The sequence below is a fragment of the Melanerpes formicivorus genome, unplaced genomic scaffold (genome assembly GCF_026170545.1).
Source record: "Melanerpes formicivorus ecotype bairdi unplaced genomic scaffold, bMelFor1.0.p_v2 SCAF_2, whole genome shotgun sequence".
Lineage (NCBI taxonomy): Eukaryota > Metazoa > Chordata > Aves > Piciformes > Picidae > Melanerpes > Melanerpes formicivorus.
The window spans coordinates 18125619-18146675 of record NW_027142354.1 but is presented as its reverse complement, the minus strand read 5'-3'; the positions used below and the strand labels follow the sequence as shown (position 1 = coordinate 18146675).

At 40.8% G+C, this 21057-nt stretch overlaps 1 protein-coding gene across 6 annotated transcripts in view; it reads left to right on the top strand.

The window, feature by feature from the left end:
* The window catches only part of LOC137448087 (SAM and SH3 domain-containing protein 1-like), a 603815-nt gene extending 590982 nt beyond the window's left edge, over positions 1-12833 (top strand). For 4 of the 6 annotated variants that reach the window (XM_068152265.1, XM_068152255.1, XM_068152272.1 and 1 more), the window contains exons 17-20: positions 24-146; positions 6362-7482; positions 8062-8193; positions 8973-12833. In XM_068152265.1, coding sequence (XP_068008366.1) covers positions 24-146; positions 6362-7482; positions 8062-8193; positions 8973-9233 — 1637 coding nt within the window. In that variant the 3' untranslated portion in view covers positions 9234-12833. The remainder of the gene's footprint in view (positions 1-23; positions 147-6361; positions 7483-8061; positions 8194-8972) is intronic. The other 2 variants (XM_068152262.1, XM_068152293.1) reach the window with 1 other exon arrangement.
* The last annotated feature ends 8224 nt before the right edge of the window (positions 12834-21057 follow it).

Sequence of the window (21057 nt, the reverse complement as noted above, 5' to 3'; positions counted from 1 at the left end):
CACTGTATTTTCACATCCTCTAGGTAACAGCGACCAGTCAGGATCTCAGGAGAAACTTCTCTTTGAAGGCCAAGGCCTAACTCAAGGATGCTCTCCTCGGGATTCTGGCTGCTACGAAAGCAGTGAAAACCTGGAGAATGGTAATGGTGACAGCAGTAAGCTTTATAATCCCTTCAGCCTTTTGTCAGTAGATTATTTTATACTCTTTCTGCTCCTGTTCCTAGCTACCACAACCTACTTCATGTTTGACTTTCTCCTTTGCTCTGACTGTCTTTCCCTTGTGGCTTGAGCCATTGGCTTTCATTGCTACTGTTTCTAATTTATTTTTTGTCATTAGTGAAAAACAGATCACATTTCACAAACCATCTTTATTTTGTGATCCTAAGGGAACAGGCAGTCTGACTGCCATTCCTTGCCTTCTCCAGTGCATATCATGTTCCCATGCCCATATCTGAGGGATCCTGGCAATGGAGAAGTCACAGAACTCCACTGAGATTAGGAGGATTGCTTCTAAAACCGTACAAAAGTTCTTGAGAAAAATATATTCTCTTGTTTTAGGCCACATATTTGTTCTCACATAGGTTGCATGTTGCATTCTCCTCTGATCAGAATTGAACTGCAGAGATCTAGGACTTTCTAATCTATGAACATTATCAAGTTAAATTAATTGAGAAGTTGGCAAGAAAATAAACTGTGAAGAAAAAAAATGTGATTTCGATTCCCATTACCTTATCTTGAATCGGTGAAAGGTGATGCACTAAAAAATTATCAAGACAGATGATAATTGAGATTGCTCACTCTGTTCAGAAGAAATCAGGCTGTTATGATGACTGAGCATGCATTACTTGAGGGATGGCATAAAATTTTCATTAGGGGTAAAATACTAAAATAGAATAAATTTGGTCTTAGTTTGGTATTATCATTCCAATCATCTGAGCCATGGTTTGGCCTGAGAATGTCTGGTTTCAATGCTAATCCAACATAAATGGGAAGCCAAGAACAGAACAGAAATACTGAATGCCCCTTGTCGTGCATTTTTCTGTCAGTCTGCCACTCAGAAATAACAATTTATTGAAGAAAAATGTGATTTGCTTTGAAGCTGAATGCCTAAAATCAACAAGATACTAAATTCATGAAAGAGAATGGTTTTCTTGAGTATGAGTCCCCATACAGTCAGTGTGCTGGAATATAGTCATGGCTAAATACATAGCACATACAAGAATTTTATCTCCTTTTTATGTCTAAGTGCCACTATATTAATAGCTGTAGCACTGAAGTTAAATCGCTGTCTGTACATTTTCCTTATTTTAACCATGTAACAATATCATCAGAAAGCAATTGTGTTACCTGTCTGCTTAGGTATTGTAACTAATATTTCTGTCTTAGTTTTGCAGAATGTGAAATGCTTCTGATGATTTTTACATGCCTTTCAATCTATCACTTGCTGCAGTCCTGAATCATTTTTGCTCACAAATGCATTTAGTGCTCGCTTTGAAAACCATTATGAAAATAGTGTGGGATTCATTCAGAGAATTTGTCAAGGCTGGTTAACCTGAAATGTACTCCACCTTCTTTGCAAAGCTCATGGCCGTAGTTATTTATTGCTTTCAAAACAGATTGGATTCTGATCTGTTAAAATAAGGATAATCATTTATCTAGAATAAAAGAGCAGATGAACAATAATAAACTACACTTCATATAGGGGAAAATGCATTCTGAGAAAAAATGGGTCCTCAGATTTTCTGGGCAGTGGTTATGTGTAAAGTTTTTGCAACTAGTATAGTGTCCTCTTTGGTGCTGATATTGGATTTTTTGGCATCAGTTCAAGATTTCTGAGCTGCTCTTGCATTTTGGTTGGAAAATAGTTTGCTATGTATTATGGCAGCGATACAGGTGTATATTTTATAGGTACTTCTCAGTGTCCAATGTCCCATTACAGGAATAACTGGTTATTCTCATAGGTATTCACAGCGTACTTACAGCATCATTGTGATTTGATCCCCATTTGTAGAGAGCAAGGAACATGCAGTTTGTGGCCTGTTCAGCATTAGACAGGAAGAATTTAGTAGCTGGAAGTAATCATCCATTAGCCCATAGTCCGGTCCTCAATTTGAAACAAGGCAGAGAAAGCAAGCTCTCCTTTGGACTTGAGACAATGGTACAGTTATTGGGCTTGTTCTGCACACAAGTGCAGTCTGTCTGAAATATGTGTGCAAACTGTATTGGAAATTTGTTCTCACACAACTGGCCGAAAACAGAGAGCTAGAAAACAGTACAGAAATAGAGTAAACATATTTGATGCTTCTCAGGTACTCTTGGGAAATGCATCATTTAAGGACTTAAGAAATTTGGTACTGTTTCCTGACATTTGTTTGTTTTCCTGAAACTGTTTCTCTTTAGGAATGTCCCTGGTCTTTCCTGGCACCTCCATACCTGAGAGTGTCTGTCTACAGACTTCTGTCATACTCCTTCCCAAGTCATCTCATTTCTAGTCTGACAAAGCCTGTTACTTATTCCTTCAGTCTCAAGCTGTGCCAGGGGAGGTTTAGGCTGGATGTTAGGAAGAAGTTCTTCACAGGAAGAGTGATTGGTCATTGGAATGGGCTGCCCAGGGAGGTGGTGGAGTCGCCATCACTGGAGGTGCTTAAGAGGAGACTGGATGAGGCACTTGGTGCCATGGTTTAGTTGATTAGGTGGTGTTGGGTGATAGGTTGGACTTGATGATCTTGAAGGTCTTTTCCAACCTGGTCTGGTCTGGTCTGGTCTGGTCTGGTCTGGTCTATTCTATTCTATTCTATTCTATTCTATTCTATTCTATTCTATTCTATTCTATGTCACTCGTTTCCCTGATATTGAATGGCTTCTTTGAACCGTTTCTCATTGTGCCTCATAGCTTTTGTTAAAGACAAAGGTGATGCGAAAAGATCCAGAATTACACATGCATTGTGCAGACCTGAAGAAACAGACAAACCATGGCCACATCCAGTGGAGTAAGGGTATTCTCTGATTTGTTCAGAAATTGAAGCCCAGATCTACACAGTGCCAAATAGGCATCATAAGCACTTAAGTGTTCAGTGTCAGTCAGAAAAGAAAACAACAGAACAAGCGGCCACATTGCCTAATGTAATGTGCATCTCTACTGGTTTGTAATCAATAAAAAAAGCTATGAGGCTAGGAGCATCTACCATGCCATCATCCTCATGTCAACAGAGCTGTTTCAAATGCCCACAAAATACAGACACAGAAAGCAGTTCCCAAATGAAGTTAATAAAATCTGGGATGTGGACAGGCCACTGAATGTATTCTGTATCTGGGTTTTGAGTGCTGAAATTTCATACAGAAAAAAGTACTAAGAGAAACACTGAACGTTTGTTGCTGTAGTTCTGGTACCTCTTGAAACAGTCCCCAAGATAATCTTTCTTTTGTGGCGGATGATGACAGGGAATTGAAAAGCTCTGTATCCTAATAGCCAGGAAGTATCTTGATAGCTGGCCAGTGCTGTCTTAACAAAAACTGCAGCACAACATTAAACAAGAATTGTTTGGTGTGAGATCCACCTTTGTTTTCTTAGTTTCCACACAGACACCTGTGTCTCCTGCATACATTTAAATCAGAGATGCTACTATGGTTGACAGCACTATGAAACGTATTAGACCAGGGATTCATAAGAATTAATTACTATCAAAAGTGCTGACATGAAAAATATGGGTTAAACCTTACTAGCTATACACTTTAACCCTTGTTGAGTTTTTTGGGGGGTGGGGGGCTGTTGGTTTTTTTTGTTTGTTTGTGGGGTTTGGTTTGGGGTTTTTGTTTGTTTTGTTTTTTTCTGAGGTAGAATGTTACATTTGTGGACATTTTTTATGTAGCTCTCCATTTTAACGTATTTACAAGTCTTCTTTTCAGGAAATATTACCTTCCTTTCTTAAGGTAAGACTAGTGTTTTCAAGAAATATTAACTTCCTTTCTTAGGCTTCTTAAGGAAGCCTAGTAAAGTTACACCTGATAATCAGGAGGAGGGAAATAATAGCTAGGAAAAGGGAAATGATATAGCTGGCCTTCTGATACTGACCTAAATCTGTACAAGAGAAATTAAAGAAATTAAAGCAGATTCCTGAAAGGCTCAGTTATATATTTTATAGACAAAATGTTTTGAACTTCCTCGCATTTGTTCCAGAGTTGTATTTTTATGTAGAACAGGGCTGGAATTAATGAAACACTTGCTTCTACTTACCCAGTTTTTTTCTTTTCAGATTTTTTCTTGGTTGTTGCTCCTTCCTTTTCCTATTTCTTATTTCTTCTTTTTTCCCTTTCCCAGACATATCCCATTTCTAAAGAAACAAAATAATAATAATAATAATAATAATAATAATAATAATAATAATAATAATAATAATAATAATAAAACAGGTTGGAAGAGACCTTCAAGATCATCATGTCCAACCCATGTTGTGCACTCTATCACTTTATAGCCTCAGTAAGAGCTTATATAGCAGTATTTCTCAGAACTTCAGTTTTGAGGCTCCTGAGTGTATTTTCCTAAAACCAGTGTAATCCTTGATCAATATTTCAGATTGAAATGGATGGTACATGGATTTTGTTACGTGAGCTGTAACAGCAAGCCCCAGACAGTATGGGGAATTACTGCACAAGAAGATGTGCTAGCAAATATGAATAATGAAAAGAAAGCACACCTTTCCATACCCATTACACCATACCCATTACATATTGACATTCATGCCTGAAGGCACTAAAAATTTAATGCAACATTTTGAATGTAACAGTTCTTACACATGTCTTTTTAATGCAACTGTAAGCTATTTTGAGAAGGCAGTGGCCAAGTTCCATGGAAAAGTGCAGGTGGAGGACTCCTTTTTTGCTACTTCTCTGAGCTACCTGAACTCAAGGTGGTAGCGAAGGAGCTTTGTGATGTGTCTTTATTAGCTTTCTGGGGAAATGGTAATATTTAGCTTGAGTTCAACTGTGAACTGTACCGCTTCTAAGAAAGGAGCTCCTGAATGTTTGCATTCATCCTTGTAGGCATACCTTGATTTTTAGATAGAATAACCTTGTTGCCATACCACTAAATGCAGCCAACTTTTGTGGAGGGCAATGTTTTCACAGTATCACTAAGGTTGGAAGAGACCTCGTTTTCCTTTTTTCTCTTTAAATGTAACTTCCATTTTCTTTGCTAGTTTTCTAGATACTGGAGGAAAGAAAGAAGCAAGAGAAAGAAAGCAAGCTATTTCTCTTGCAGGTTAAATGAGTTCTTTCATTCATATTCAAAGCAAGCAGTGTATATTATTCAAATTCTAAGCATTGAGCTTCTTCCAGGACAAGGCTTTAAAAGCAAGCTGTTTGAGGAAAAAGCAGCCATTGCTTAAAAGAACACCAGATTGATTTCATTCCAGTGAAGTTAGCGGAACTTCTCACATCTCTAAAAGTAACTGGTCCTTTAACTGGCAGTTGTTGATAGCCTGTTATTACAGACTTTTGATACCATTTGGCCAAATCTATCGGTTTAGGGGAATTTGATGTTTGGGTTTTGGTTTTTTTTCTATTGGAAAAATAAATTTCTATCTATCCTGGTTTCGGAAAGCTTGCTATACATGGGGGAAAGTATCCCTGTCATCTGAAAACAGTAACTGTTTGGGATGTGCTGTCATTCCGAGAGGTCATCTGCTTTGAGACAATTATACTTCTGTCTTGATAAATATAAAACAAAAAAAAAATCAGCTCAGTCCCTTTGATCAAAACTTTTCTTCACTATTTAAAATCAGTAGTGCATCTCTTATCATAATGTAAAATAAAGCTTACACAGAGCACGTGGTTCATATCAATCCATGTTCTGTCATCTTGAATGGCTATAATAAAACCACATCTTAAGACCGTCCACTCCCACCAACACTCTGACTTTATCTCGTAGTTGTGAGACCCTTTTCCATAAAGCTCTGTGGTCCCTAAAAATAACTTCACAAAGGGACTGCTGTGAAACCAGTCTTTCAGCACATTTTTTGCTTTCTGCTTTGACATTTTAAACAGCTAACTGGTTATTTCAAAGGTGAAGTATGCACACTTTGTAATAAAAATTACTAAGAAAAAAGAAAAAGGCTTTCTTGAAAAATCTAGTAAGCTTCATTAGAAGGTGAACATATACTTTTTGATCCCTTTAATAATGCTGAAAGTTACTAATCCATGTTCTTAAAATGGCACTGTGCTCTTGTGCATTCAGAGTTAAAACTCAAATTAGATTATTTTTTTCTCAAAGGCACTTAGATGTGGTTCATTATTTACCCTGCAAGATTGTTGTTTTGGGTTTTTTTCTCTTTTAATGGTGGATTGTGATTTCTTGGCTACTTAGGTAAAACTCGAAGAACCTGCCTTCTGCCCTCAAAATCAGCAAGTGAGCACAGCTTTAAGGACTTCAGCAGAAACCAGCTATCAAATTATCCTACGCTTCCACTGACCAAGTCAATAGACACTCTAGAACAAGAGGAGAAAGCAAGCCGTGCTCTGAAGAGCTCTGGCAAACCTCCAGCTGTTACAGGTCTGAAGAAGAACCGTAGAAGTTTACCAGTTGCTGTCTGTCGTAGCTATGAAACTCTGGATGGCCCCCAGGGTGTAGATACATGGCCAAGATCTCACTCTCTGGATGATCTCCAGGGAGAATCCAATACTAAACTACAAGACACTAGCAAGGAGGCAGGTTCTTTTCCTCAGAATTCACTGGATATAGCAAAAAAGGCAACTGCCTCTGCCCTGCTGCCTCAGTCTCGTGGAGGCAGCTGTATGGTAGATGATTTGGTGGCTAAGCAGGTTAAAGGAGCTGCCAGCTCTCAGAAGGGAAGAGCCACGGAATTGGACTGCTCTGTAAAGGAGACTGCAGGTAGAAAGCCTGCTCCATTGCCTCTCAAAAACTGTGAAGCTCAGCCTGCCTTAGTGACCCATCTTGCTACAAGGACACCTCTGGAAATACAAAGTAAAGGCTTTCATGACCTTGCACGGGCTGATTATGCTCCAGTCCTCAAGGGAGGTCTAGAAGCTGAGCCAAAAGGCACAAATGAGGCAAGAATGCAACCAAAAAATCCTTCACAGCCACCACCTGTCCCTGCCAAAAAATGCCGCGAACGCCTTTCTAATGGATTATATCATCCTTCCATGACTGTGAGTGGGAACCATTCAAATCTAGAAGCACCATGTTTGCCAGTAAAAAAGACCAGCTCATCAACTCCCATTGATTGTCACGGAGTGTCTGTCCAAAGGACACTTTCTGAACAGGAGCTCGGTGCTCCTCCTAGCCCTCTGCCACCCTGGCTGTCGGAGCTCCCAGAGACTGCTAGTGTTCAGCAGCATGTGGTAAAGCTGGGTCCTGCTTCAGTGAGGAAAGTCTCTTGTAGCAGAGGAATGGATCTGGAAATGGTAATAGAAAACAAGTTGCAGTCTGAAGACATTGATCTTACTGAAGAACCATACTCTGACAAGGTAAGTGGAGGACATTGCTTTAACGTTCTTACACTGCTAGCACTCCAAGGAATAGTCTGTCTTTGATTGTATCTGCTGTAGTTTTATGAGTAACCAGCCCAGATAAACCATAAATCATTGGGACATTAGATATTCTGTAGCTATATTTGTTTTTACTATCAGACCTAATGCTTAAACTGTAACTCATGTGCTGTAGGGAGACTGGAAAATCTCAGACTTGCTTTGAACTTTCATTGTTTCAGGCCACTAGTACCCTGGTGGGTCTGGGCATGGAAATGTCTCCTTCTCTGTTAGTGTGTGGGAAGCGGAACTGAAAAAGGAAGTGGTTATTAGATTTTGTGCTTTACAAGAAAATTTGAATTGATTAACATCATGATTAGGGCATCATTTTGGGGAAGGAAGTTGTGTTAAGGTCCAGTCCTTCCTTTAGGGGTTGTTTTTTCTCAGTTTTCATGGAATCTTGAGGAAAGCTAGTTCTTGTTTCCATCATGCACTTCTCTTTGTTTTCACTGATTGGTCTGTACTGATACACTTCTTTTATCTGTCTTCTGTCCTCTGTGCCTGGCTGGGAATATTCAGCATGGTCGCTGTGGCATTCCTGAGGCTTTGGTACAGAGATACTCTGAAGACTTAGACCAGCCTGAAAAGGATGTTGCTGCAAACATGGACCAAATCCGGGTAAAACAGCTGAGGAAGCAGCATCGCATGGCAGTGAGTACTTCCATAAACCTGATGTTCTTATTTATAAGCAGACTTTTTAAAAGGACTGACTACTGGTACAGGGAGATACCTGTGAAGTTCTGGTACAAAAGTGCTCCCTCTGGTCACCCAGCAGGTACCAACAGAGACCTCCTCCTGTTCTAAGGGAGGACAGTTAGTGGTTGAAAGGAGAGTGGATAGGCCTGTCTCCTGACTAAGTAATCGTCCTGAAAGTCTAAGCAAACTGCAAGCAGAGACTTGCTCACTAAGGGTGTTGCAGGTATTAAACACCTCTGTATTGAAATCTGAAAGGTTTTGCACTCGTTTTTCATCTTTTAAAATGTCCTGTTGTCCACTTCTTAGCAAAAGCAGAGGGAAACCATCAGAACTTTTCATGGCTTTTTATAAGAGAACTTGGTCTGCCTGAGGAGGTAATAGGCAAAATTTGTATTCTCTTGCCCTACTGAGAAATTAAATGGATCACCCTGGAAAGTCTTGTAGCTTTTTACTGATCTCAGACTAATTCAGAAAAGCACAGACAGTCACCCAAGCAGGTGGATACTGCCCACTGCATCTGCATTGCCAAAATTGTTGCTGTTGCTCCTGTGCCAAGTGAGCTTAGATTTGCAGCCCACGCTGCTCTCACACTGACAAATGTTACATGAGAAAAGTTGAACATCTGCTATGAAAGTCTACCATTTTTGGAAGAAAAAAACTAAATACTTTCTGTAAAAGAAGCAGATATGTTTAACATTAAGAATTAATTTCTTTATTTTTTCTTCACTGTCCAGATTCCAAGTGGAGGGCTCACTGAAATTTGCCGAAAACCTCTGTCCCCAGGACTTATCACCTCTGTATCTGACTGGCTGATTTCCATTGGTCTACCTATGTATTCCAGCCTGCTCACAGAAGCAGGATTCAACACACTGAGCAAAGTGCCTTCTCTGTCACAAACTTGCCTTCAAGAAGCTGGCATCACAGAGGAAAGGCACATAAGCAAGCTCCTGGCAGCAGCAAGACTCTTCAAACCTCTTGATTCAGAGGCAATTTAACCTTCTCTGTAGTGTGGTATTGCCTGTTTGAGAATCCACTGCTTCTTCCTGCACCAATTTTCCTCTATCCTCTAACTACTTCACATAGTTAAAGGGGTCAAGGAAGTGGCTCCCAAAGACAGGCACATATCATCCTCAAAGGACATGAAATGTTTCTATCACTGTTTTTGGCCACTGAAGGAGAAGGAACCACCAGGTAACAATGATGTGGTACTTCCCTCCCCCATCCTGCCCTATAATACATTCTTTTTCATTAAGTGCACAGGGTTGGCCTGAGAATGAGACAGTTTCACAGCATTAAGAGACCCTTGCACATTTTCCTCACGTTTGTGGAAGTGATACACAGTAATAGGCCTCATTTCTATGGAGAGTTCCTTAGATTGGGCATCTTCTGTACATCTAGGTTCCAGGTCCCTGGAGTCAGTCCTCTAAAGACCAAGTACAAGCTAAGGTGCAAATTCTAGTAGGAGCTTTTTGGCAGACACCTTTTGTTTAACAGTCAAGATGTGAACACAACCGTCCTCAGTCATCTTCACTGTTGCTTGGTATAGATCCCAATACGCCACAAAGCCTTTAGCTAGGCCAAGGTTATTGAACTGGAATTAGTCCTCAGTATGGTCCACCTCTGTCACTCCAGTGCAACTAACCCACGGAGAGTCAGAAAGCTTCTTTTTATTTGTACAGAGCTGAAGTAATTTTTATAACTTTCTTGCAACCAGCTTTTTATTTGCCTTAAAATCAGTTTCTAAGCAGTTACCTAGTGCTCACTTACCTGTATTCATGTTTCCCAAGCCTTGTTTCAACCTGTCACCCTTAAGCTGCTCTTAGGGTGATTTTCAGCTGACATAGCTTCTACAAAATGCCTCATCATAACACCTTCTCTGTTGAAGGAGATGCTTTTACTAATGCAGGGTTATGCTAGGTTTCAGTTGTCAGGCTAACTTCTTGTTCACTACAGTCTGCATTTACTGTTGATACTGAACTGTTCCAAAATATATTGCCTTGTATATATGTAACTGCTTTTCATTTTAATCATACTCTGTGTACTGTGTTATATTGTCAATCATTACGCTGCAGCTTTGACTTGGTATCCTGACCGTATCGATTCCAAACAGTGGGTTTCTGCAAATCAGAATTCACTTGTGGGGAGATAAAATGCATCAGAAAAGCAGATTGTGTCCCATAGAAATCATCAGGTCCTACGAATTACACTGTGATTTTACAGCAGTTGGCAACCCTCATGACCATGTTAATGTTACCTCTCATTGGAAGTCTGCATTGCTCTGGCATATGTGGTGAAGCATTTTTGCATGATGTAATGGTATTTTTCTGCCTCAGTCCATGTAAAATGTTTCATTTGCATATGTGGCTAATGACAGATTTTATTTTTCTATATGGGTACGCATTTTCTATACCAAATACAATACAGATTATCATGAATCACACAGAAGTAGCTTTTCCTTTGGGGTCTATATATGGTGTGTCTTTCAGCATCGTGTAGCACAAACACTCCATGGAAGACAGAGCAAGCTTACTCTGGCAGGTAAAGGGAGATAGTCTAGAAACCTGAGTGCAGACCAGGATGTGTGACTGTTTCCAGTATCAGTTCTAACATCAATTTGCTGCACAAAATTAAACAAGGCACTTTACTGTTTGGTGCCTCACTTATCCCCTCCTCATACTGAGCTAATGACACCTTTCCTTATAAAATGCTTTCAGGTTGATGAAAGAAAAATTGTGGTTGCTCCAGAATTCCGTACTGTATATGTTCCTTTCATGGACATGTTTTAATTCACATGAACTATGCATTTTACTACAGGTGATAATTCATTTGGGCCCTCGTAGAATTGGTGTGTGTTAGGTTTACTTCCTTTGCTTTGTATTTCACCACAGTCTGCTGCACACCATCGTGTGAAGGCACCTAATTCACTGATGTTACTTGAGATTGTTCCCAAGCAAAGTTCCCCTGGCTCTGTCTGTAATGTTCACTGTAATGTGTGGATAATTAGCATGTTTTAACATGGCAGCATCAGGAAATGTACAGCCTAGGTGTTTGCACAGCTGATGAAAATCTAATAGGAGGGAAAAAAAACACATTTGTTTTTAAAAGAGTGGCTTTTAACTAATGATGATTTGTCTGTTGTCCCTCTCTGAGGCTTACATGGTGACTGTCAGTAAGCAGGACATGGAAAGAGTATTGAGAATTCCTGGGATTGTTGGCAAGGGCCAGACCTGAGTAGAAGTAAGTAGACAGCAGCTGTATTGGGGCAAAGATAAAGTCCAAGCTGGGTATATGTAATAAACAAGTATACAAATTTCCTTGTGTTGCAGAAAAGGCAAATCACATAATAAGCCTCTCCCATATTAATGACTTTCCCCTCTCAATAACAGGAGAATTATGGGAATAAGATGAACCTGTGTGCCAAACACTCCCTGTAAATCTGTAATTTGGGAATGGTTTTGTAGTCCAGGGAAACCAAATCACACCCATCACAACTAGAGTGAGCAGTTTTAGATTGTGGAGTTTAATTTTTGCTTTGGTTTTATTTTTAAAGACTGTGCTCTGTGGTCTTACTTCAGTTATAATTTTAGTTTATATTTTAACCTAAAAGAGCCTTAAGCTTCGCAGTGTTTGAGCTTCCCTGCCGTTGTTTCAGTGACCTGTGGCATTCCATGAGCAGGTGAGGCAGAGCTGTACGAAAGCCATAACCTCTTATATTTTCTTGCTCTAAGCAAAACTTCACTCATTAACTCTTGGGAAGCATGAAAGAAACCTGCTGCTGGAATTCTGATGTGCTCTGCTCAGGCTAATTATGTTAAGCATCTGTTCACGTACCCTTATCAATCAAACAGCTATTTAGCAATAGAAGCAGCAAACCCAAAATATTACCAAATTGCTACCATAATTGTCAGCTTCGATCGATAGCCCTCTGTTACCACCCTAAGTGACAGCGATGCCTGTCCTTGCTGCGCTCTCTCACGGGCACGGCTCTGAATGCAAACTGGGAGAACGATCAGAAGCCTGAAGTGTTGCATTATTCACATAGGTCTTCATCTGTAAGAGCAGCAATAGTGGTCGATTCACCAAGTCACGGCTGTACAGTTGTACTGTATTATTTCTTAGAATAAATAATACTTTTGGTCCAAGATACTTTTATCTTTAATTGACACCCTCTGGGGAATCAAAACTGTCGAGCAAGTTATGTAACAACTAACAAAGTTGCACTTTCTGTATATGAAATCAATATTTAAATAACTTATTTTTCTCCATTTGCTGTTCTTAAACGATGTAAGTAGCTGTAATATACCAGTACTCAAAGTGTCCTGCAGTTTGCTTCAACCCAAGAAAGCTGTGTATTGTAAAAAAACAAAACAAAACAAAAAAAAAACAAAGAAAAGAAGGAAAAAAAAAGGAGAAAAAAAAAAAAAGAAAAAGCAAAATATGAATGTGTAAAGATTATTGTGCTGTTTCATTTAGCAAATAAAAAGACAAAAAGGTTGACAAAAGGGTTTTCCTGTGTATCAAAACTTGTCTATAATTATATGTCATACTGTTCATAGATAAAAAAAATAAATAAATTTCCTTGATCTCTCTCTGGCTTCATTGGTTGGGTTTTAATTTAGCAACAGGTCTTCTATTTACATGCTTGGTTGCATTGTCTAGCTATGTCATTTCTCTGCTTGTATCCCACCAGTTTACCAAGCCTGTAGTTCACATTATCGCAGTATCACTAAGGTTGGAAGAGACCTCAAAGACCATCAAGTCCAACCTCTCACCACAGACCTCATGACTAGACCATGGCACCAAGTGCCACATCCAGTCCCCTCTTGAACACCTCCAGGAATGGTGACTCCACCACCTCCCTGGGCAGCCCATTCCAATGACAAATGACTCTATCAGTGAAGAACTTTCTCCTCACCTCAAGCCTAAACTTCCCCTGGCACAGATTGAGACTGTGTCCTCTTGTTCTGGTGCTGGTTGCCTGGGAGAAAAGACCAACTCCTTCCTGGCTACAACCACCTTTCAGGTAGTTGTAGAGAGCACCTCGTCCTGTAAACACTCTCCACACATACCTACACCAGGAGAGAAATGTTAAAAAGAAGATCAAAACTCCTGATGCTCCAGAACTAGAAGCAGCCCTCAAAATGTGATTGTTTGGGATGTGAATTACCATTATTCAAACTTTCTCTCTTATCTCTTATGAATGTCCCGCTGTGGGGCTCAGGAAGGTGTGTCAGAGGAGGCTCCTGGGTCTTCCCTTGGAAGCTTTTCCACATTGGAATGGAATAATTACAAATTAGTGGAACCAGAGAAAGAGTGGAGTTGGAGTTGGAGAGTTGCTTTTACCTGCAAGAAGGGATTTCAAACCTGGTTTTCAAATGCAGCCCCACTTCACTGGGCTGGTGCTCATTCTGGAAAGGAGGGTGGCTGTGACTCCTGAGCAGTTAGGTGAACTCTGCAGTCCAGGTTTTAGGTCAAAGGAGCTTTAGGACACAAGTCTTGGCACTTCCAGCTTGCTGGAGTGACTTCTTGTTTAGTCTGTTGCACGTGTTTTTCTAGTGAAATTTGCCATGTCAGTACCGGCTGTGCTTAGCTGCCCAACAGTGCTAGGCAGGTCCACATTGCAACAGTGCACCGTAGCTAGAAGTTAATCCTTTGTGAATTTAGTCCCAAGATGCAAGGGTGGGCTGTGCCTCCATTAGTTGTCCTTAGCCAGAAGCGTAACTTTGGAGATTACATACAGAGAAAACAAAGGGAAAAATCTCTTGTTTGGGTGGCATCCAGAAAGCTCAATCTTTGGTTTTCCTCTGGCACCACTCCCATCAGAACTGTACAGCATGGCAAACAGTTCATGGGAATAAGACAGCGTGCCTGATGTCTACTTTCTGTTTTTCTCTTCTATTGCTTATCTTATCGGTTCAGCGAGGGACGAGGCCTCTGGGCCAGAACATCGCTGTTCTTGCGCACCAGAGGGCACTGCTCTGCTGGCCAGAGGAGAGCCATCGGCCATGGCTCGGGCCTGCTGCTGGCTCCAAAACAGGCCGTCTCCATGAGTCCCTCAAGCAACAAAACAGAAATAAAAACAAAACAAACACTGAACAACATGAGAACGCATTTCTGCAGCTGGAAGGAGTATAGCTTCCCTTCCAAGACTGCTGTGGCTCAGGACTGTGAGCAGCTGAAGCACAGAGCCCCTATGTATAGCTCAGCCTTTTGCTAGCGTTTGATCCAAATGTGTGTTTCCCACCATAGCCTCTGCCAGAACTGAATGGCACCCCTGCCCCGACACAGAGCATACCTGTCCTTATTCTAAAAGTGCTCTCCCCACAACGAAGTGTTTGCACCAGAGAAAAGAGACATGGGAGAAACGTGTGAAAATTCATGCTACTAATACTTGTAAAAAGCAACTTTATGCTGAGCAGAAGGTTTGTATATTAGCCCAGGGAGGTTTAAAAGCTATGAATGTAATGTTACATATACTGCCAGAGCTACCACATGAGACTACTAAAGGTTAATCATTTACCATTCAGGAAGTAATATAAAGCAAAAGTCTTACTAGCTCTTAAGCTTGCCCTTTTGCAGGTACTGCAGTTTCTCATTACATGAATGGACATGTTTCTTTTTCCCCCCTTCAATTCTGCAGCAATTAGTTTATGCTGAATTTATGCCTGCATGACTGTGCTTACAGATGTTAAGTGTACTGGCGATGTTCAAGCCCTGGTATTACTGAGATTCTGTAGTTTCTGGTGGGTTTGGGCATGGGCCCATGCAGGAGAAGAATAATTTTTACACACACAAACGATCTACACAAAGGGGGCAAAGAAAAAAAAAGGGGGGGAACTTTGTATTTGGAGCAGTGCAGTTCCTGAAGGGCAGACGAATGGCTTCAATTCAATTGCACAAATAAGCACTTAAGTGCTTAACTAAGTCATCCAATGAAATGGATGAGAAGCTCTCTCAATTCATTAAGCCTCTTTCCTTTGAGACAGACTTTTTAATCCCCCAAAGGCTGTCCTAGAAGCAATTGCTGCCTTCTCAGTTTTTCTCCTCTACAACCTGATGATAAGGCAGAAGACAAGTTCAGGTTTCTTTCTAAGATACATGTATGTATAAGTTTGAAAATTGTCTTTTGGCACAAAGCAAAGCTGTGGAAGGTGCTCAGAACCTTTTTTGCTATTTTGTGTGTATGTTAGCAGTTTGGTCAGTTGTGTCTTGCTTCAGGAGCGTGGAATGCTTCTACCTGAGTCTATGAAGAGTTGTGAAAGTTAATATTAAAAGCCACACGCAATGTTCAACCCTGCAGGCAAAGCTTCCCAACCATAGATGTTTTATGCCTAAGAACACACAAAAGAAACACATTTGTCCATGCTCATCTGTATAGGTTGTGGACAAAGATTCTACATCATTCCTTGCATCTTTGCAAGCTGCAGCCTGCTCCATCCTACTGTCCTGATAGCTGGTCAGCCAGTGGGAAAAACAAAGCCAAGTTTTTTGCCCAGTTCTTGCCTCCAGCTTATTATTTGGTGCTCACTTATGTGTGTGCACAAAATAAGAAATGGCTCTAATCCCTCATGCAAGCAGCACTAGAGGTGTAAAGTGTCGTGGATAAAATGTAGCTAACACAACACTGATTCGGTGAGTACCACATCAGGGAGTCACAAAAAACTCATATTCAAATGGGAAACAGGTGAGAAAACAAATCCATCAGCCAGAGGTGCTCCAAGCTGGTAACTATTTCTCCTTCTTTCTTCAAATGTATCTACTTTGCTAAGTATTTGTGTTAAGTTCTGTGAAGTCAAGAAACTTCAGTTGGTTTGGGTGAGAGAAGCAACTTATCACTCTAATTCTGAGTAATATTACTTTCACCTGGATCATTGGTTCCTGAGGCATGAGCAATGAGAGGCCCAGAAGAGCAGGAAGGTGTGGTGGATAACAGTGAGATCCCACGGACACCCTCTTCTTGATGTAAGTAAGTCCATATAAATCCTACTTTTTAGAGCAATCTGCAAAGGTCTGTCTGAGGTTTGTACAAGGTCTGTACAGTGCCAGAGTTGGAAACATTCAGTTTCTGTAATTTGTTTTCTATTATTTTCAATATTACCCTCTATACAGCTCTTCATCTCTGTTCAGTCCTGCATATGCTGTTGGAATAACACTTTTGGGTTGTTCCTCTATTCTTCCTCGGTGGCCTCTCAAAGTGTGCCTTGAACACTTCCTACAAGCAACCCAGGAAAAAAAAAGGCTGCAGAGTATTCCTGGCATTTGTTTGTTCTGGCTGTATTTAGGGCATGGGAGGAAGGAAAACAGATCAACCAATTCATTGGGCAGCTGAGATGGTAGTGAGGATTACTGGGAGAGAGGGGAGGGGAAGAAGGAAGGGCTGGATGAAGAAAGTAGTGGAAAATACTACAACAAAAAAGAGTAGCATTTCTACCCTCCAGGAACACCGAACTCTTGCATTCTTGTAGGTGTATTTGGTGTATATTAGGTAAGGCTGTGCCATTCATTTAGTGTCATGCATTCAGTTTAAGAAGGTGTTCTGAAAGAGGAACTACCTAAAATATGCATAAAGAATTGAAGGAAAAGAAAGAAGTTCTCTAAATACTTGTGGGTGCTGCATGCTGTTATTCCCCAGACAAGGCATCTTGTGGCCCAGGACAATTATTACTGGTCATCAGGCTCTCACCATGGTTCTCTGATTCTATGTTGTTCTTAGAAGGCTGTTGCTAACTCTGAATTACAACAGTATCTGATTCATCCTTTCTCACACATAGCAGTGGGACCATAAATAGTTGATTGTTAGTTTTCCCAGACATATAGTTTATACTTACTTGCTCGGCTTCCATAGAAAACAGCAGCTACATGTTTTGTCTTCACCATTGCATTAACTACCTCTAAAAACCAAGGGCTTTTTAAAAAGCAGGCAAACAAAAGCCAAAGGATAAGAGCACAGCAAATCAGCACCCCTACACTTGCTGCTAACAAACCAATTAGCCAGAAGGCAGCATGAGCATTTCTGAACCACATTCACAAAGAAACTCTGCCACTTGGTGCTGGTATCTGTATATAAAATAGACATACAGTTTGCTTCCAGCTTGTCTTCAAGTAAAAGTAGAATACAAAGAGTAACTGATATTGGTACAAGGCTCTGAAAATACAAACTGTACTGCTAAGTGCTGCTGCTTTCATCTCTGTTAAGGAACAGTTAAATATTTGGCAAAAAGCCTTTTTTGCCCTTATCAATCTATACTTCTGGAACTCACAAAGCTTCAAATGTATGAATGAAACAATGAAGAAAACCTATGAGGACTTAGAGATTATAAAGGCTATTTACTATTAGCAGAATACAGTTGAATTTCTACTGATTCATAGAATCACAGAATGTTAGAGGTTGGAAGGGACCTCCAGAGATCATCGAGTCCACCCCTGCCAATGCCAAAAGCTGGACCACCTAGGGTAGTCCACACAGGAATACACCCAGGTGAGTTTCGAAAGTCTCCAGAGAAGGAGACTCCACAGCCTTCCTGGGCAGCCTATTCCAGTGCTCTGTCATCCTCACTGTAAAGAAATTTCTCCTCATGTTGAGGTGAAACTTTGTATGTTCAAGTTTGTATCCTTTGTTCCTTGTCTTATTACTGTGCACCACCAGAAAGAGATTGGCCCCATCCACTTGACAGTCACCTCTCAGATATTTATAAATATTGATCAGATCCCCTCTCAGACTTCTCAAGATTAAACAGCCCCAGGTCTCTCAGTCTCTCTTCATAGAGGAGATGCTCAAGTTCCCTAATCATCCCTGTGGCTCTCTGTTGGACTCTCTCCAGCAGATCCTTGTCTCTCTCGAACTGGGGAGCCCGAAACTGGACACAGTATTCCAGGTGTGGTCTCACCAGGGCAGAGGAGAGGGGGAGAAGACCCTCCCTAGACCTTCTGGACACACATTTCTTGATGCACCCCCAGGATACCATTGGCCCTCTTGGCCACAAGGGCACTTTGCTGTTCCATGGAGAGCTGTTATTCCTCCCCAGGTGCAGGATTCACTGTCTTCTATTTTTTGCTTATTAATTTGTGGCACATTTTCACAGGAGAATGTGTCCTACCTCTCTTCAGGTATCCTAGCTGCACTACAGATCTCCCTCCCTGTGCAGCCATGAGCCAGGATAGAGCTGTGGGATGAGTTTATCCACCACTGTGTCATGGAATGCATAGCTGGTGCCAAACTCCCTGGCCCAAAATCCATATATCCCCAAGCTCCCTGTTCTGGGTGGAAATACCAGTGCTCACAGCCAACCCAAACACTGCTGAAGGCTCTGGTGACCTGGGCAGGTGGGAAAGGTGGGATAAGAGAATAGCTAAGCTATCAGGTGCCAAATCTGATCTGTTCTGTGGGCTTGGACTTACAGTGACAATCGCAGAAATGGCTCTGGAGCAGTGAAAATAAGCAGAAGAGGTACAGAGGCACACAGCCATGGTATGGAGAGGTCAGACAAGGGAGAAAATTCAGGGAATTCTGTGCAATATTTTTTTTTTCTTAAGAAATGGATTTATAGCACTCCAAGAGCAAGCAACATTTCCAATGAGTAGACACCAGAATTTACTTTTCTGCCTCCCAAGTCCTCTAAAACATCAGTGTAAGAGATCATCATCACTGAAACAACCAGCAGCCTTTAAAGACGTAAAAATCTTCTTTGCTGAAAGGAGCTGCCATTTCTATACACACTTCTCTAATCCCATCTGTTGTGGCAGGGTCTCATGCTGGCCAACAATACAATAAAACAACCATCAAATGATTCACTTGGATAACATTCACAGTCCAAAGTTGCGCTTGGAATCTGATACAACTAAAGCCTCCACGGACTTGCAGGCAGAGAAGTCTCCTCACATGATTGTTTTGTTGGCCAAGTGCTGGATTGCCATCTACTGGAGAGCAAAGAAATAAAATCCAATAAACACATGCTGCATAGCAAGGGAACTGTTGCCTGTGCATTTTTGGCTTTACCTGTCCCTGCTTCTATACAATTAATCCAAGTCTGTGCTGGCCTATAAGATTATTTCTCTGTTATGGTAAAAAAATTCTGTTATTCACTAGCTTCAAAGTTAGACTGTATAAATATTACTTTTAGAGTAAGGCACATAAAAAAATGAACCCCCCCAAACATCTCTTGAAAATGAGCATACATGTGGTCCATTTAGAGCAGGAATTAGTAGCTAAGCAGCCAGAAAAATATGTTGCTAAGGATTAAGGCTTCTGCATTTGTGTGACCTTTATGGGCTAATAGTTGTAAGAACATCTTCTGGATAGCTGCATAGTATTACTACTGAGATATAAAATTGCTGCGAGCAGAATTTATGCCAAAGGCAAGTTAAAATTAATACCTAAAGCTTTCTCTCTCTGTCCATCTCCTTTTGCCCATGTAATTAATCTGTATTTAAGCCTATTAATATACAGTAATCTCCTGCAGACTTCCTTTTTTTTTAAGACTACAAAGTCAAATGTTCTTAGAATCACAGAATGGTAGGGGTTAGAAGGGACCTTTGAAGGGTGGCACAGTCTCAGATCACCTTACCAAGTGCTCTACAACTGTGTTTGATGAGCTGAACATAGTTTGATGTCTCCTACATTGCTGCAATTGCTGCAGAAGCTAACTCTGCATTAACTCTGCAGACTGTCCAGGTAGCAGATTTAAAAGAAGGAAAAATAAATAAATCTGTAGGACTGTGGACTGCATTACTAAGAAAGTTTGGGGCAGGTATAAAATGAGGCAGACATGCATGGTAACAGAAAGAATGGTTTCATGGTTGTGTCATAGAAAATAAGAAGAAAAAATACCGCAGCAACAAATACTTTGCTTAAAAAGACAGATGAAGGGCACTGAACTATTGGCTGTGTTTCAAGACCACAATCCAGTCAGCACAGCTTCTCCGAGTTATTCGCTCCACCTGCCTGCTCCCTCTTCACGTCTGTCTTGTGCCAGTCCCATATTTCCACTTCACCTTTTCTCCTTGCTGATTTTGTCATTAGACAATGTACTGAGATGCTTTCACCATCCTGTTCCTCTCTGCTCAATATGACAGCCAGGGGTATTTCACTCAAGACAATTTATTAATTAATTCTGAGTCTCATCTGGTACAGCAGGAAAAAGGTATTTCAGGGAACATCCCTCATCCTGCAGAACTGCAGATTTCACTTAAGGCTAGACCATTTTCAGTGAAGAAAAAAAGAATAAATAAATAAAATCTTCTCATCATTTGCTGTTGCATTTTAGCAAGCAAACAAAAATCACAGTAGTGATAAGACCCTAACTTCACCAAGCCATGAGCCTAAAGCAATGAGGCAGCAAGTGTTCAGTGACAAAAGAGGGTTAAGTACAGCTGAGGGCTTATTGTTGTTATTATATAATTTTCTGCAAATGTTCTTCTTAAATGGTCAAATGATTTTCTTAGGGGAGAAAACAGAGCAGTCTGCAAGGCAACAGAGCTGGTGAAGGCTTTGAGAATAAGTCTTATAAGGAGTAGCGGAGGAAGCTGGGGTTGTTTAGTGTGAGGAGGAGGAGGCTGAGGGGAGACCTTATTGCTCTCTACAGCTATCTGAAAGGGGCTCTAGAGAGGTGGGTGTTGGTCTGTTATCACAAGTCACAACCAGTAGGACAAGAGGAAATGACATTAAGTTATATCACAGGAAGTTTAGGTTAGATAGTACGAAAAATTGCTATACAAAAAGGGATATAAAAAACTGGAGCAGGTTGTCCAGGGAACTGATTGAATCTCCATCCCTGGATGCATTTAAAAGTTGTCCAGATATGGTGCCCAAGGATATGGTGT